At 48.7% G+C, this 13,168-nt stretch overlaps 1 protein-coding gene across 1 annotated transcript in view; it reads left to right on the forward strand.

Annotated features, from left to right (window-relative positions):
* The window catches only part of CCDC83 (coiled-coil domain containing 83), a 51,640-nt gene extending 39,623 nt beyond the window's left edge, over window positions 1–12,017 (forward strand). The window contains exons 9-11 of the mRNA XM_063951354.1: window positions 462–556; window positions 2,263–2,387; window positions 11,454–12,017. Coding sequence (XP_063807424.1) covers window positions 462–556; window positions 2,263–2,387; window positions 11,454–11,624 — 391 coding nt within the window. The 3' untranslated portion in view covers window positions 11,625–12,017. The remainder of the gene's footprint in view (window positions 1–461; window positions 557–2,262; window positions 2,388–11,453) is intronic.
* Window positions 12,018–13,168: the final 1,151 nt, after the last annotated feature.

Below are 13,168 nucleotides of genomic sequence, written 5' to 3' on the forward strand. Positions count from 1 at the left end.
ATTTAGAGGCCATTTCACTGTTGCTTGGGCTTCTGAGTCCAGCTTCATACTCGAACATCGCTGAATGGACAGAGTAACTATGGAATATATATGGGAGATGCACCTGACTCTGGAGAACAGCTGCCAGTGCAGGCTTTGTGGTGAAGGGGTACCACTTCTAAGATCCCCTCTTTGCCGTTCTGATCATGCGCGTTTCACCACTACCACTCAGAAGAGGGATGGGCCTGAATCACTATGCGCGTACTATTATATGGGGGCCAGCGGTGACGCGTTTCGCCCGACTGCTATATGATTGAAGCCTTCCTTGCTAGATGTCATCAATGCACCAGTGTAACTACATGTAGGGATGATCATTCCACTGTAGCAGCAAACACAGACAGCTATTGTGTCTGAGGGATGTATGGAACTCTCCTCTCCTCCATTAGAGTATCCTGTAACACAGGAACCTGCATCTTTTTCAGGAGGGCGTTCCTCACTCAGGTGACTGGCCTGGATTTCCCAGCAGATGGATCACTAGGAGAAGATTTGGCCAGACAGTATCCAAACACATCCTCAGGTCCTGAAAACGGTTCATAAACACATCATACCTCATATACTGTATATTCTCCTTACACATACAGCAGCAGCAACAAGAAGAAGCTGACGGGCCTGGATGTAGGGTGCATTGCAGGACAGAGATATCCGTATTCCAGCCTCTGTTGGATAAAGGAAAAACACTCAGGGGCTGATCGTTAGTCGTTGCTGCTATGGCGGCTTTATCGTCTTTTGCCATAATCGCACCTGCGACTTTACGCTAATGTCAGTATAAGTCCTTCCCTGGTGTACAGCCGTGCTTCCTACTGTAAAATTGGGAGGAGAAGAGAGAAGGAAACTGTATGGTTCACGCACAAAAGAAAAATTAATTATTCATAAAATGTTACCTTTATTAAGTATACATTAAAACATATTACGTTTAATCGACCCAGACTACAGTGAAACATAAGAGTTAAAATCAAACAAACTAACATGTATGTGAATCCTAATAGGTTGAAAAATGTGAATAAAGAATTAAAAAGCGTATCCGCGTGTGTTTCTTATATTTAGCACTTACAGGGTTACTATGTCTATTCCAGTGCTATCAAAGATCGATCACTTCCGATACTCACAGTCAGTTATATGTCAGCTATCACAGTTGGTACTGGTAGTTCACTATTATCATTGTAATTCCCTAAAATGTATAATCCTAAATAGGATCACCTCGGAGATGAACTTCTATGTAACACAAGTATCTTGCACCCGCTATCCACATTGATGCACACTCCACAGTGGAAAATGTAGTCATGCATGTGGGGAAGGATTATCCGGGGAACATGTCCATTCCAGTACTAGTGTGGGACTTTGAGGGATATAGCAATCCCAATTTTATTATCTATCAGCCCACATATATCGGACCTTTCTTGGTCCTGTTTTAAGAAAGGTCCGATATATGTGGGCTGATAGATAATAAAATTGGGATTGCTACCAGTACCAACTGTGATAGCTGACATATAACTGACTGTGAATATCGGAAGTGATCGATCTTTGATAGCACTGGAATAGACATAGTAACCCTGTAAGTGCTAAATATAAGAAACACACGCGGATACGCTTTTTAATTCTTTATTCACATTTTTCAACCTATTAGGATTCACATACATGTTAGTTTGTTTGATTTTAACTCTTATGTTTCACTGTAGTCTGGGTCGATTAAACGTAATATGTTTTAATGTATACTTAATAAAGGTAACATTTTATGAATAATTCATTTTTCTTTAGTGCGTCAACCATACAGTTTCCTTCTCTCTTCTCCTCCCAATTTTGATGTACATATACTGTAATTGACAGCACCCCCTGAACATAATCAGCATTGTCTGAGATATAAGAAAGGGGACTACATATGGGGTTGTAGGGTGATGATTCCCCTACACCTATAGTATTAGAATATTGTATATATTGAGTGTGCAGATACCCAACCCCTGTGCTTCTTACTGTGCAAGGACGTAGATACCCTTGCACATTCAGGGGTAAATGTATGAAGCAGTGATGAGAGTGGAGAAGTGAGCCATTGGAGAAGTTGCAATCAATCAGATGTTCTGTATAATTTTATAATATGCAAATTGTAAATGTTACTTCAATGCTGATTGGTTGCCATGGGCAACTTCTCCACTGGCTCACTTCTCCACACTTTTCACTGCTTTATACATTCACCCCTCAGTGTCTTATATTTACAACTCTTATCTGTAGGTGAAGACCAAGGACATAGGAGTGAGGCCGTCGCACTTGTGGAGACTGCAGACAGAGAAGAGACGGACGCAGGAATACCTCTCCATCTTACACACTTACTCACGGAGGATGAAAAGGATATCAGAGTAAAGTGCTAGCTCTTTAGGCATACGTTATACAGACTATGGGGAGTGCTTGTATCAGTCATGAAATCATTAGTACTTGCTTTTTCATACTTACATGACCAGTTACTCAAAACTACTTTATCCGGGTTTAAACAGAGAGGATAAAGCGCACCCATACATTATACACAGTGCAGCAGCCATTTCATTGGCTGGAACTCCATTCCTGGCAATGCAGTCTATCCATTTACTAGGAATAAGGGAAATCACTAAGACGTGTCTCCATATTGTCACTGGTCCCTAGGCAGCAGAATGTTACAGAAAAAGTACACTAACAAAATGGCCTCTTCTTTTGTGTGTAGGGGACATTTCTAGTTACCTCAGGAGACAGGGGGAAAGGTGATAATGACTCCCATGTAACCTATTTACTTTGTAGAGCATGTTATATAAAGCCAGGGCACTGCTGTGTAAATGGAGTAACACCAGGTCCTCTCTTGTTGTGGAGACACAGGGGGCTATTTACTAAGCCTTCGACCGAGATAAAGTGGACGGAGATAAAGGGGGTCATTCCGAGTTGATCACACGCTGCAACTTTTTGCAGCCCGTGCGTTCAACTAGACGCCGCCTATGGGGGAGTGTATTTTTGCATAGCAAGGCTGCGATCGCTTGTGCAGCCCTAATATGCTAAAAAAAAGTGTTGTGTAGAACAAGACCAGGGTAAGAGTTACTCACCCTGTGCGATGAATCCAGCGTTGCAGGTCCCGGAATTGACGTCAGACATCCGCCCTCCAAACTCCTGGACACGCCTGCGTTCGCCGCACCACTCCCAGATAACGGTCAGTTTCCGCCCCCAAAACGCCCTCTTCCTGTCGATCTCCTTGCGATCGGCTGTGCGAGTGGATTCTTCGTTAAATCCATCGCTCAGCAATGATCCACTTTGTAGCCGTACGATGCGCCTGCGCATTGCGGTGCATACACATGCGCAGTAGTAACCTGTTCGCTGCGCTGCGAAAAACAGCAGCGAGCGATCAACCCGGAATGACCCCCAAAGTAACAGCCAATCAGCACTTAACTGCCAAGTTACAGGCTAGGTTTGAAAACTGACGGTTAGGAGCTGATTGGCTGGTACGGTTTCTCCATCCAAGGCTTAGTAAATAGACCCCACAATATACTGAAATCCATAGATTAATATATAGATTGCAGCAAGACGGTGTGACGACTGTGCGGGGAAATGACGCATTTCGGTTGAATGCCTACTTTTCTCAGTGTCTGAGAGACCTCCCGAATTTCAGCAAGGTTCCCCACATTCCCAGGAGATCCTACACTGGGGAACGGGCGCTCACGGGTGGTGTGGCTTGATTTTGTAATAAGCCGCAAATGACATCATTGTGGCCCAGGTCGCCGGCAGTGCGGCAGACCGTGCCCCTCGCCCCACTATCCTCCCTTCTGACATATCCCAGAGGGCACCACATCAAAGAAGTCAGTATCATTTCAACTGTGTAGAATCTGGAATACAATTCCTAATATGTATACTGAATAAAATCCAGCAGTTTTATTGCAACGCCAATGCTTGGACCCATCACTGAACAATCAGATCGGTGGATGATCTGTCCACACATTACATGGTACTAAATTGGGATGATGAGATCAATCAATGGAACTACATCTCCCCGGTGTTTCTAGCGGCTGCTGGTCACAGTCTGAGGGGGGTTATGTCATCGGTTCTGAGAACGGAACCAGCAGCATTTCCGCCTTGTAACTGATTTAGCGGCAAACTCACTGAAATCCCACAGATTCCATAATCCGGTCAACAGTCAATAGGTCATCTCCAAATGATTGACAGGTACAAAAGTTCGACCTTAAGCACCGACGATCTTTTGTACGTGTCGACCCATTGTCGATCTGTCATCTGGATACCTCTGGGAACATAGGGCCCAATTCATGTTTGTAGACAGTGGCTGATGCTCACACAATGGGGCCATTTTCTGCAGACTGGGCATGCGCCAAGGGGCCGCTGCAATCCCACTCGCAATGAGGATTCCATGGTGAAGTGATTGTGTGACACATTACTCCTCTCCTGATATAATCTGTGCTGCTGGGGCGTATACCCGCCGTCAGCTGCAAACTCGTGCTTGCAAAAACATGGCTCCAGAGACGCTACTGCCGTGTCCAGTCTACGTAGCCATAAACCAACCCTTAGCACTGATGTTCCTCTTTTTGCATATAGGTCACATATATGTACGCAGCAGTAAATGAGTCTGCGCTGGCTCCGGTGGGCATCTCTTCATTCCTGGGTGGCAGCTTCACTTTAGCAGCTCCGTAGCCTAGAAAATCACAATTAAAAATGCATTTGCGTACAAACCTGGATTAGACCCATAATACATTACTCCTACCAGAGGTAGCGAGCTGAAATGCGTGTAAAGAGACCCGTTGGGCACCCAAACGGGTCTCTTAAGGATCGCGCCTATTACTTTAGTCAGGTTTCGGCGCTTGACGCGCCTAAACCAGATTGTAAGGAGCGCGATAACGGGGCACATTTGAATATCGCCCCTCTATCTCCTGTCACTTTAGACGGTGTGACAGGACGGTACCGTACGGAAGCACTCGCCGCTTGCCGCGTCCCGTCGACTGCTCACAGAATGGAAGGTCAAGCCGCACGAGGCCTGACCACATAGGGGATTCCCGCTTACCGTCAGTAACCGCCTGTTACTGACTCCACCCACTGCGTTGTGGGCGGGTTCTTGCTGCCACCACCAAACTCCTAACCTGCCGTGGCGTTTGGAACCACGGTTCTGCTCTGTATGTGCCGACGCACTGCCTTACCACACCTGTGTGGTGTTGACGAATCCCCACTAGCCACTTGCTAGGCCTCTACCGGTAGCTGGCGGAGGGCGGAACTTGGAGACGCTAGGTGCTTCCCTGGACAGCCGGAGGACGGGGCTAGGTTTGGCCTAACCCTGTTGGTCACAAGATGAAGCAGTCTTCTTAAGGCAAAGATGTTTATTGCTCAATAACCTTTAAAAAGGCTCCTCCCTATTGCTAGGGGCAACAGCATACAATTCAGCAGAATAAGATGGTACAACTACAACCTGGAGGCACGCAGGTCTCCTTTTTTATGTCAGTTTTCCACACAGTATCACAGGGGGGTAAGCCCTCCCTGTCTTCTCCAACCAATCAGGTTATTTTACAAAATACCAATAAATTACATTTTACAAGGATATAAGTGCAATAAAACAATATCCTCCTTCCTGTCACCCAGACAACGTTTGGTATCAGATTAACATTCACTATTGATAAATTTATCACATATCTTCAAAATACAGATGTTTCTGGTCATTCCCATCTCCAGGCAATCCCAGTGTTTAAGATTACAACAGGAATGGCTACAATACAAACAAACGGTCTTCCTTCCTTTATCTTCCATTTAGGGATCGTATATCAAATCGCCTACATGAAACAAGTTCCAAGCCCATAAACCCAGTGATTAGTATCTCTCTCTAAGGAACTTACACATCAAAAGGTATTGTCCTTCACACCTCTCTGATAGAACAGGGCCCTTAGGATAAGACATGATTATTCAGACATCTATAATAGTAAGTGCATTTTCCTCTTTAAATATACAGATGACCACATCTTGAATATAAAATACAGTTAAACATGCATTCCTGCAATTGTGCATAGAGCACTACATATGACATGTTAAAACACATCATTAAACAAACTTTTAAACAGTCCGTACCCAGCGCCGTAAGTACGTTTAACAGTGACGCCCAGCGCCCATTGTCCCTTAATATGGCGCCAGGCACAAGGGTTAACAAGGTGTGCCATTACACGTGTGGCTGGTTGGTCTCTCCGGCCACATTCCTCCCCCCCCATTCAAGCGGGTCAACCAGGGACCCATGTCCCAACGATTTGAGTCCTGGTCCCGCAGTCCGTTGGGGTGAAGGGGACGCTACCTGGGATGTGTAGGCTCCGGCCTAGACAGTTCATCCATAGTGCAGTGGGCCTCTCTTCGTGGGTGCACAATGTTCAAATAGTCCACCTGAAGTCCAAGTTCAAGGCTCCACCACAAAAGTCTGTCCAATTCCCCCAAGGTAGGTTGCAGCCACCTAACAGGTAGGTGGTAAGTCACCACGGTGGGGGGCCGGTTACAAACAAGTGCCACCCAAGGTGTCCCAATTGTGGCATACCCCACCTCCCACAATAGCAGTATACTGCTCAAACAGGCCACAGGGTGCTCCTGCCCATATGGCTCTTTCTGGCTTGGTACAGCTCCCAGTCCGTGCAAAGGCGCAATAGTTCGTAACACACAGTCCTGGTCAAGAATGTGCGCCATCAGCACTGGAGCGGGTACCCGAGCCTCCTTCAATGACTGGAATGCCAACTCGCAAGCGGGTGCAAAGTCCACTGACTTGGGAATGCCCTTCCTAGCCATCTCTGTCAAGGGGTTCACTACAGGACTAAAGTCAATGACAACATGTCCGTAGGGCCTTACAGGTTCTAAGGTCAGTACCGGTCTGGGTGATGTGGGTCGGGGACAGCCTCTGGTTGCCTCCACCCCCTCTGGTTTGGGCCTACCCCTGTCTCCTCCCACATGGTGCCCCAGGCACTGCACCTCCATCATACCTATCTGGCAACTCTCTGCCCTAACTGTCAGATCTGCCATCCAATCCTCCTCTGTCGACCTATGACTCGGGAAACCTACCCTGTCACCTAGGCCTACTCCTTCCTCCTCGTCCGCTACCTGTGCCACAGTGATGGCGGCCAGACCACCAGCCTCTGGATCCTGTGTGGCATCCACTACAGGAAGGCTGCGTGTCTTCCCCGATCTACTGCGCACAGGCAGGGGACCTGCTATGTCCACAGCAACTTGCTGCAAGGGTTCTCCTATGGGCAGAGGCCCAGAGACAACACAACCGCTGGAGTGCCCCGGCTGCCAACGCATGGCACCAGCCTTACAGTTGGTCTGGGCGTCATCCAACATTCCAGACCAGGGTAAGCTCTGTATCAGGCACTTCAGGGTACGGTCTGTCTCCAGGTTACTGTCCAAAGGGGTTTCGCTGGCAACCGACACCGGTTGCGCAGGAACGTTCCCTGAGGGGACCAGTTGGACACATTCCCTATCTGGTCTATCCCCTCCCACTTTCCTGGCTACCCTGTACCTTAACCCTTCCCGCCAGGTCAAGCTCCCCGCCCCAACCCTGTCAAGGCCGCTGCCAGAGTGGCGCCTCATGCCTTTCGGGGATGGGTCAGAGAGTTGCGCCTCCCTAAACTCCTGCCTGTGGCCCTCAATCTCTCCTAAATTGGGACACTCTACAGGGGGATCTAGGTGGGGACTACTAGGGTCAGTCTGGTAGGGGTCAGTCATGGAAAAATCAGTGTGGTTTCTCATACTCACCGCCGGAGTTGGCAAACCACTTGGGTCAGGAGCATCATTGGGCACCCCCACAGGATCAAACAAGCTGGAACCGACATCCTCTGCGTTGCTAGGGGACGTAGGCATACCAGAGGCAAAAGGCATGCGGGGTCGATGTACTGATCTAGCCGCTGTGATCTTTTCCTCTGGGCTGGTTGATGCTGTGGTTGGCTGTGCTGGCAGTTGTCTAGCAGCTGTAGTCTTTTCCTCTGGGCTGGGCTGTGCTGGAGTAGCTGATGTCAACGGTGGTTTTGGAACTTGACTCCGGGGAATGGCGCCAACAAACATAGTGACGATCCCACCACCCAGATCATTTCCTAGGACCACATCAGTTGGGAGACCATCCATGACGGCAACTTCTCGCAACTCTGGTCCAGCTCCCCAGTCCAGGTAGACTCTTGCCATGGGAACCGCTTTTTCTGTTCCTTCTGCCAGGGTGACCGTGGCAGTGCGACCCTGCAATACTGCAGCAGGATCTATAAGGTGGGGGCTCACCACAGTGATTGAGGCCCCAGAGTCTCTTAGGCCTTCTCCCTGCAGGGGTCCCACGTGGACTGGCTGCAGGTGCCTCCACATGTTGTGTAGGGGCTGTTTGGCCATGCAGGTGACTCTCTCCGCAGAGTGCACCTGTCTCTCGCCACACTCCATCGGACTGACTGGAGGGGGAACAGTCTCTGTAGGCTCATCTCCTCTCGTCAAACAAGCGAGCCGGGCTCCAGCACTCGGATTTGGGGCACGAGTCTGGGGTGCTTGGGATGCAGGACAGTTCATCCTCAGATGTCCGATTTTCCCACAGCCGTAGCACTTCTTCTCCAGTCGTGGCACCGATGATCTCTGATCAGTTGCAGGGACGCTGCGGTGCGGTTGCTGGCCAAGAGCACCTGGATTGGAAGATGCTTGTCTTTGGGGGTGATGAGCTGAAGAGGGGGGTCCCCTTGGTGGTACAGTCTGTTGGAGCTGGCTGCTGGCGGGGCGCTTCTGCCCCCGTGGCCGAATTGCCACATATTTGTCGGCTAATTGGGCAGCCATTTTTAAGCTGGGTGGCTCCCGATCTAGCACCCACTCCTTCACTTCTTGGGCGCACCTGCGGTAGAACTGCTCCCTGCAGATCAGGTCGATCAGTGCGTCCCATGTAGTGGCTTCCGAATCCTTCACCCACTTCACCACGTACTGCCGCAGCTGGGTGGCGAACTGCTCATGGGTGCTGCTAGGATTCTTAGGCAAGTCTCTGAATTTCTTCCTGTAAGACTCTGGAGTGATGAAGAATCGCTGGAGGAGGGCCTTCGCTACTTCGTCGTAGTTCCCACAGTCCTCCGTCGCCACTCCTCGATAGGCCTCCAAGGCCTCTCCATGCAGAGTGGGAACAAGGTGTCTCACCCACTCTGACTTGGGTAGATCGTGTAGTTTACAAGTCCTTTCAAAGACTTGCAAATGTCCATCAATGTCCCCATCACTGTCTGCAAACTTGGCAAACTGAATACGTCCTGATCTGTCTACAACAGCTGACAACGGCTCCCGGGGTACCACGGCCTGTGGTGCCCGCTCCGCATGCCACATCCGAATGACAAGCATGCGTTCTTGCTCCGTTGCCCTTTCCCCCAATTCCGCTAGCCGATCTGCTAGGGTATCCGGGCCGCCCCTGGGACGTTGGGATCCTGGCCCTGCTAGGGATTGCTGGGAAACATTGCTGCTGTGAGAGAGGGCGGGGCTTGTGGTTCTCACCGGTTCCTTATGAAGGTCCACTGTTGGGCCGCCCTCTGCGATGCTGACGCCGTCAGTGCTTTCCACCTCCGCCCGATGAGACTCCTCCACGCTCCTGAGCGCCGCCTTCATGACGCTTCTGGATGCGTTGGAAGGGATATCCACACCCTTCCCCTGGCATACGATCTCCAGATCCTCCTTGGACATTCCGCCATCTTGTGCGTTCTCCTGCGCTGCAGTTACTCCTCTCCTGAGTAACTCGGCTTCTCCAATCGGGTGATGAAAAGCCGCCTGGGAATATCCCACCACTATGCCACCAATTTCTGTGACAGGACGGTACCGTACGGAAGCACTCGCCGCTTGCCGCGTCCCGTCGACTGCTCACAGAATGGAAGGTCAAGCCGCACGAGGCCTGACCACATAGGGGATTCCCGCTTACCGTCAGTAACCGCCTGTTACTGACTCCACCCACTGCGTTGTGGGCGGGTTCTTGCTGCCACCACCAAACTCCTAACCTGCCGTGGCGTTTGGAACCACGGTTCTGCTCTGTATGTGCCGACGCACTGCCTTACCACACCTGTGTGGTGTTGACGAATCCCCACTAGCCACTTGCTAGGCCTCTACCGGTAGCTGGCGGAGGGCGGAACTTGGAGACGCTAGGTGCTTCCCTGGACAGCCGGAGGACGGGGCTAGGTTTGGCCTAACCCTGTTGGTCACAAGATGAAGCGGTCTTCTTAAGGCAAAGATGTTTATTGCTCAATAACCTTTAAAAAGGCTCCTCCCTATTGCTAGGGGCAACAGCATACAATTCAGCAGAATAAGATGGTACAACTACAACCTGGAGGCACGCAGGTCTCCTTTTTTATGTCAGTTTTCCACACAGTATCACAGGGGGGTAAGCCCTCCCTGTCTTCTCCAACCAATCAGGTTATTTTACAAAATACCAATAAATTACATTTTACAAGGATATAAGTGCAATAAAACAATATCCTCCTTCCTGTCACCCAGACAACGTTTGGTATCAGATTAACATTCACTATTGATAAATTTATCACATATCTTCAAAATACAGATGTTTCTGGTCATTCCCATCTCCAGGCAATCCCAGTGTTTAAGATTACAACAGGAATGGCTACAATACAAACAAACGGTCTTCCTTCCTTTATCTTCCATTTAGGGATCGTATATCAAATCGCCTACATGAAACAAGTTCCAAGCCCATAAACCCAGTGATTAGTATCTCTCTCTAAGGAACTTACACATCAAAAGGTATTGTCCTTCACACCTCTCTGATAGAACAGGGCCCTTAGGATAAGACATGATTATTCAGACATCTATAATAGTAAGTGCATTTTCCTCTTTAAATATACAGATGACCACATCTTGAATATAAAATACAGTTAAACATGCATTCCTGCAATTGTGCATAGAGCACTACATATGACATGTTAAAACACATCATTAAACAAACTTTTAAACAGTCCGTACCCAGCGCCGTAAGTACGTTTAACAGTGACGCCCAGCGCCCATTGTCCCTTAATATGGCGCCAGGCACAAGGGTTAACACCTTCAGTGCCGCAGCCGCCATTACACGTGTGGCTGGTTGGTCTCTCCGGCCACATTCGGGAGATAGCGGGTGCGATGTGATTTGAATCCAGCCCCATGTATAAAGCTGTGGAGAGATAAACTGGAGAAAGATAAAGTACCAACCAATCAGCTCCTAACTGTCATTTCAAAGGCTGTGCTAGATAAATGACAGAAGGTGATTGGTTTGCTTTGGTTAACTTCTCCACTTTATCACTCTTCAAGTCTACATACATCTGCCTCAAAGTTCTTACTACAGATGTGCACATGGGTATGATGTACAGTGTAAGACGTCCCAGAGGAGAATAATTATAGATATATGTAAAGTGAAAAATGATGGTGTTCTTTTAGAATTCTCTTAAAACTAATTTATTGTCACCTTGTTGCAGGAATATCTACAGCTGGGGCCGCTGGAGCGGAAATTGTTAAGCGTTGAAGGACAAGCCAAGCCCATACACAAGGAGCGCCAAGAAACAGAGAGTCTCGAAGATCCAACCAATCAGAGTAGGGCAAGGTGGTCTGTAACGCCGAGGATGATCATATCGGCCTTGCCACAGTGACGGCGTGTGGGGACAGCTTCTGCGCAAAGAGCTCCGTAACATAAACGTACACTCGTCATCCAGCAGACCATTGCAGAAGCCGCTTTGCTGCTGGGAACCTCCAAGCTGGGACAATGGCAGGGAGGCCTTTATATGTGCCCGCAGATCCATTACATTTATTAAACACAATTATAAGCAGCGACTGACACATGGAAGAGTGTGGAACAACAGTTTCCTACCATAGCTACAATGAGACAGCTTCCAGGGAAATGACATAGGAAGAGACTGTAATTTACTAACATGGCTCAGGGAAAGTTGTACATTTAGGAACATAGGTCCTCAGGTGCAATAACATAGCAGGTTTTAAGGAGTTTCCTATATGTGAATAAATGAAAACTACTGATTAATTGAAAACAGATTAATTCAAGTGTGTCTGTAAGAGAAGTCAGTCAGCGGTGATGGCCACCAGATGCTGGGAAACATTTGGAATGCTGGCACTTTGTGGCCACTGACATTGCACATTGCAAGGTTGGCCTACAGCACGCATGTCCAAACTGCGGCCCTCCAGCTGTTGAGAAACTACACATCCCAGCATGCCCTGACAGCAAAACTGTGTCAGGGCATGCTGGGATATGTAGTTTCACAACAGCTGGAGGGCTGCAGTTTGGACATGCCTGGCCTACAGTACTGTAATGATCCTGGATGTGCACAGCCAAACATGGTTTTAAAGTCACCCTTCAAGTATCGCCCCAGTTACAACAGCGGCATCGGGACTGAGAAGACGCAATGATGCTACAGTCCAGCAGAAACTTTGTCCAGAATGCATGGCTTGCCAATTTGCTTTTTAGGCATGTGTCTGTGACTAGGGGATAGAGCAGGAGAAGGGAGACGCGGGGCTGCTAATCAGCGCCAGAGTTGCAGCAGCACAGAGCATTTAAGACCAGCCAACACCTGAGTATTTATGAGAAGATTTACAAATTACTTTCTTTCAAGTAAATGTTCTCATACATTGTTATAAAGAAACTTGGCGCAATTCAACCACTGCAGGGATAGCTAGATCCTGCGCTGGCTGCAGCGGATTTCTGTAAATATGTACACGCATCAACCTTTGTGATCACAGGTAACAGATCAATCAGGAGGAATAAGGCAGCAGGTGTGCACATTACCCACTTAATAATAATACAGGCCTTGAACGAGCGCCCATCTCACCAGACCTTAGGCGATTATAACTACTATAGGTTACGAACATTTCTTTCTGCATATTGTAATAGTATGGAACGTCTTTGATAAACAGGGTCTAATTCAGTAAGGATTGCAAATTCTGCTAATTAGCAGAATTTGCAATCCTTTGAAGCACATGCTGGGGGCTGCCCATCATACTGACCGCCGCCTCCCCCCGTTGAACAAGCAGAAATTGCGAACGCATCGCAATTTCTGCTCGTCAGCAGAAACTAAGGATGGCTCCTGCCGGCGCACCATGTTCTTGATCGTGGTGGCTGTGCTGTGTGTGACTTCACGCAGCCGCTGTGATCACGCCCCAACCCCCCCCCCCCCCCCCGTTTGGC

This window comes from Pseudophryne corroboree, chromosome 2 (genome assembly GCF_028390025.1).
Source record: "Pseudophryne corroboree isolate aPseCor3 chromosome 2, aPseCor3.hap2, whole genome shotgun sequence".
Lineage (NCBI taxonomy): Eukaryota > Metazoa > Chordata > Amphibia > Anura > Myobatrachidae > Pseudophryne > Pseudophryne corroboree.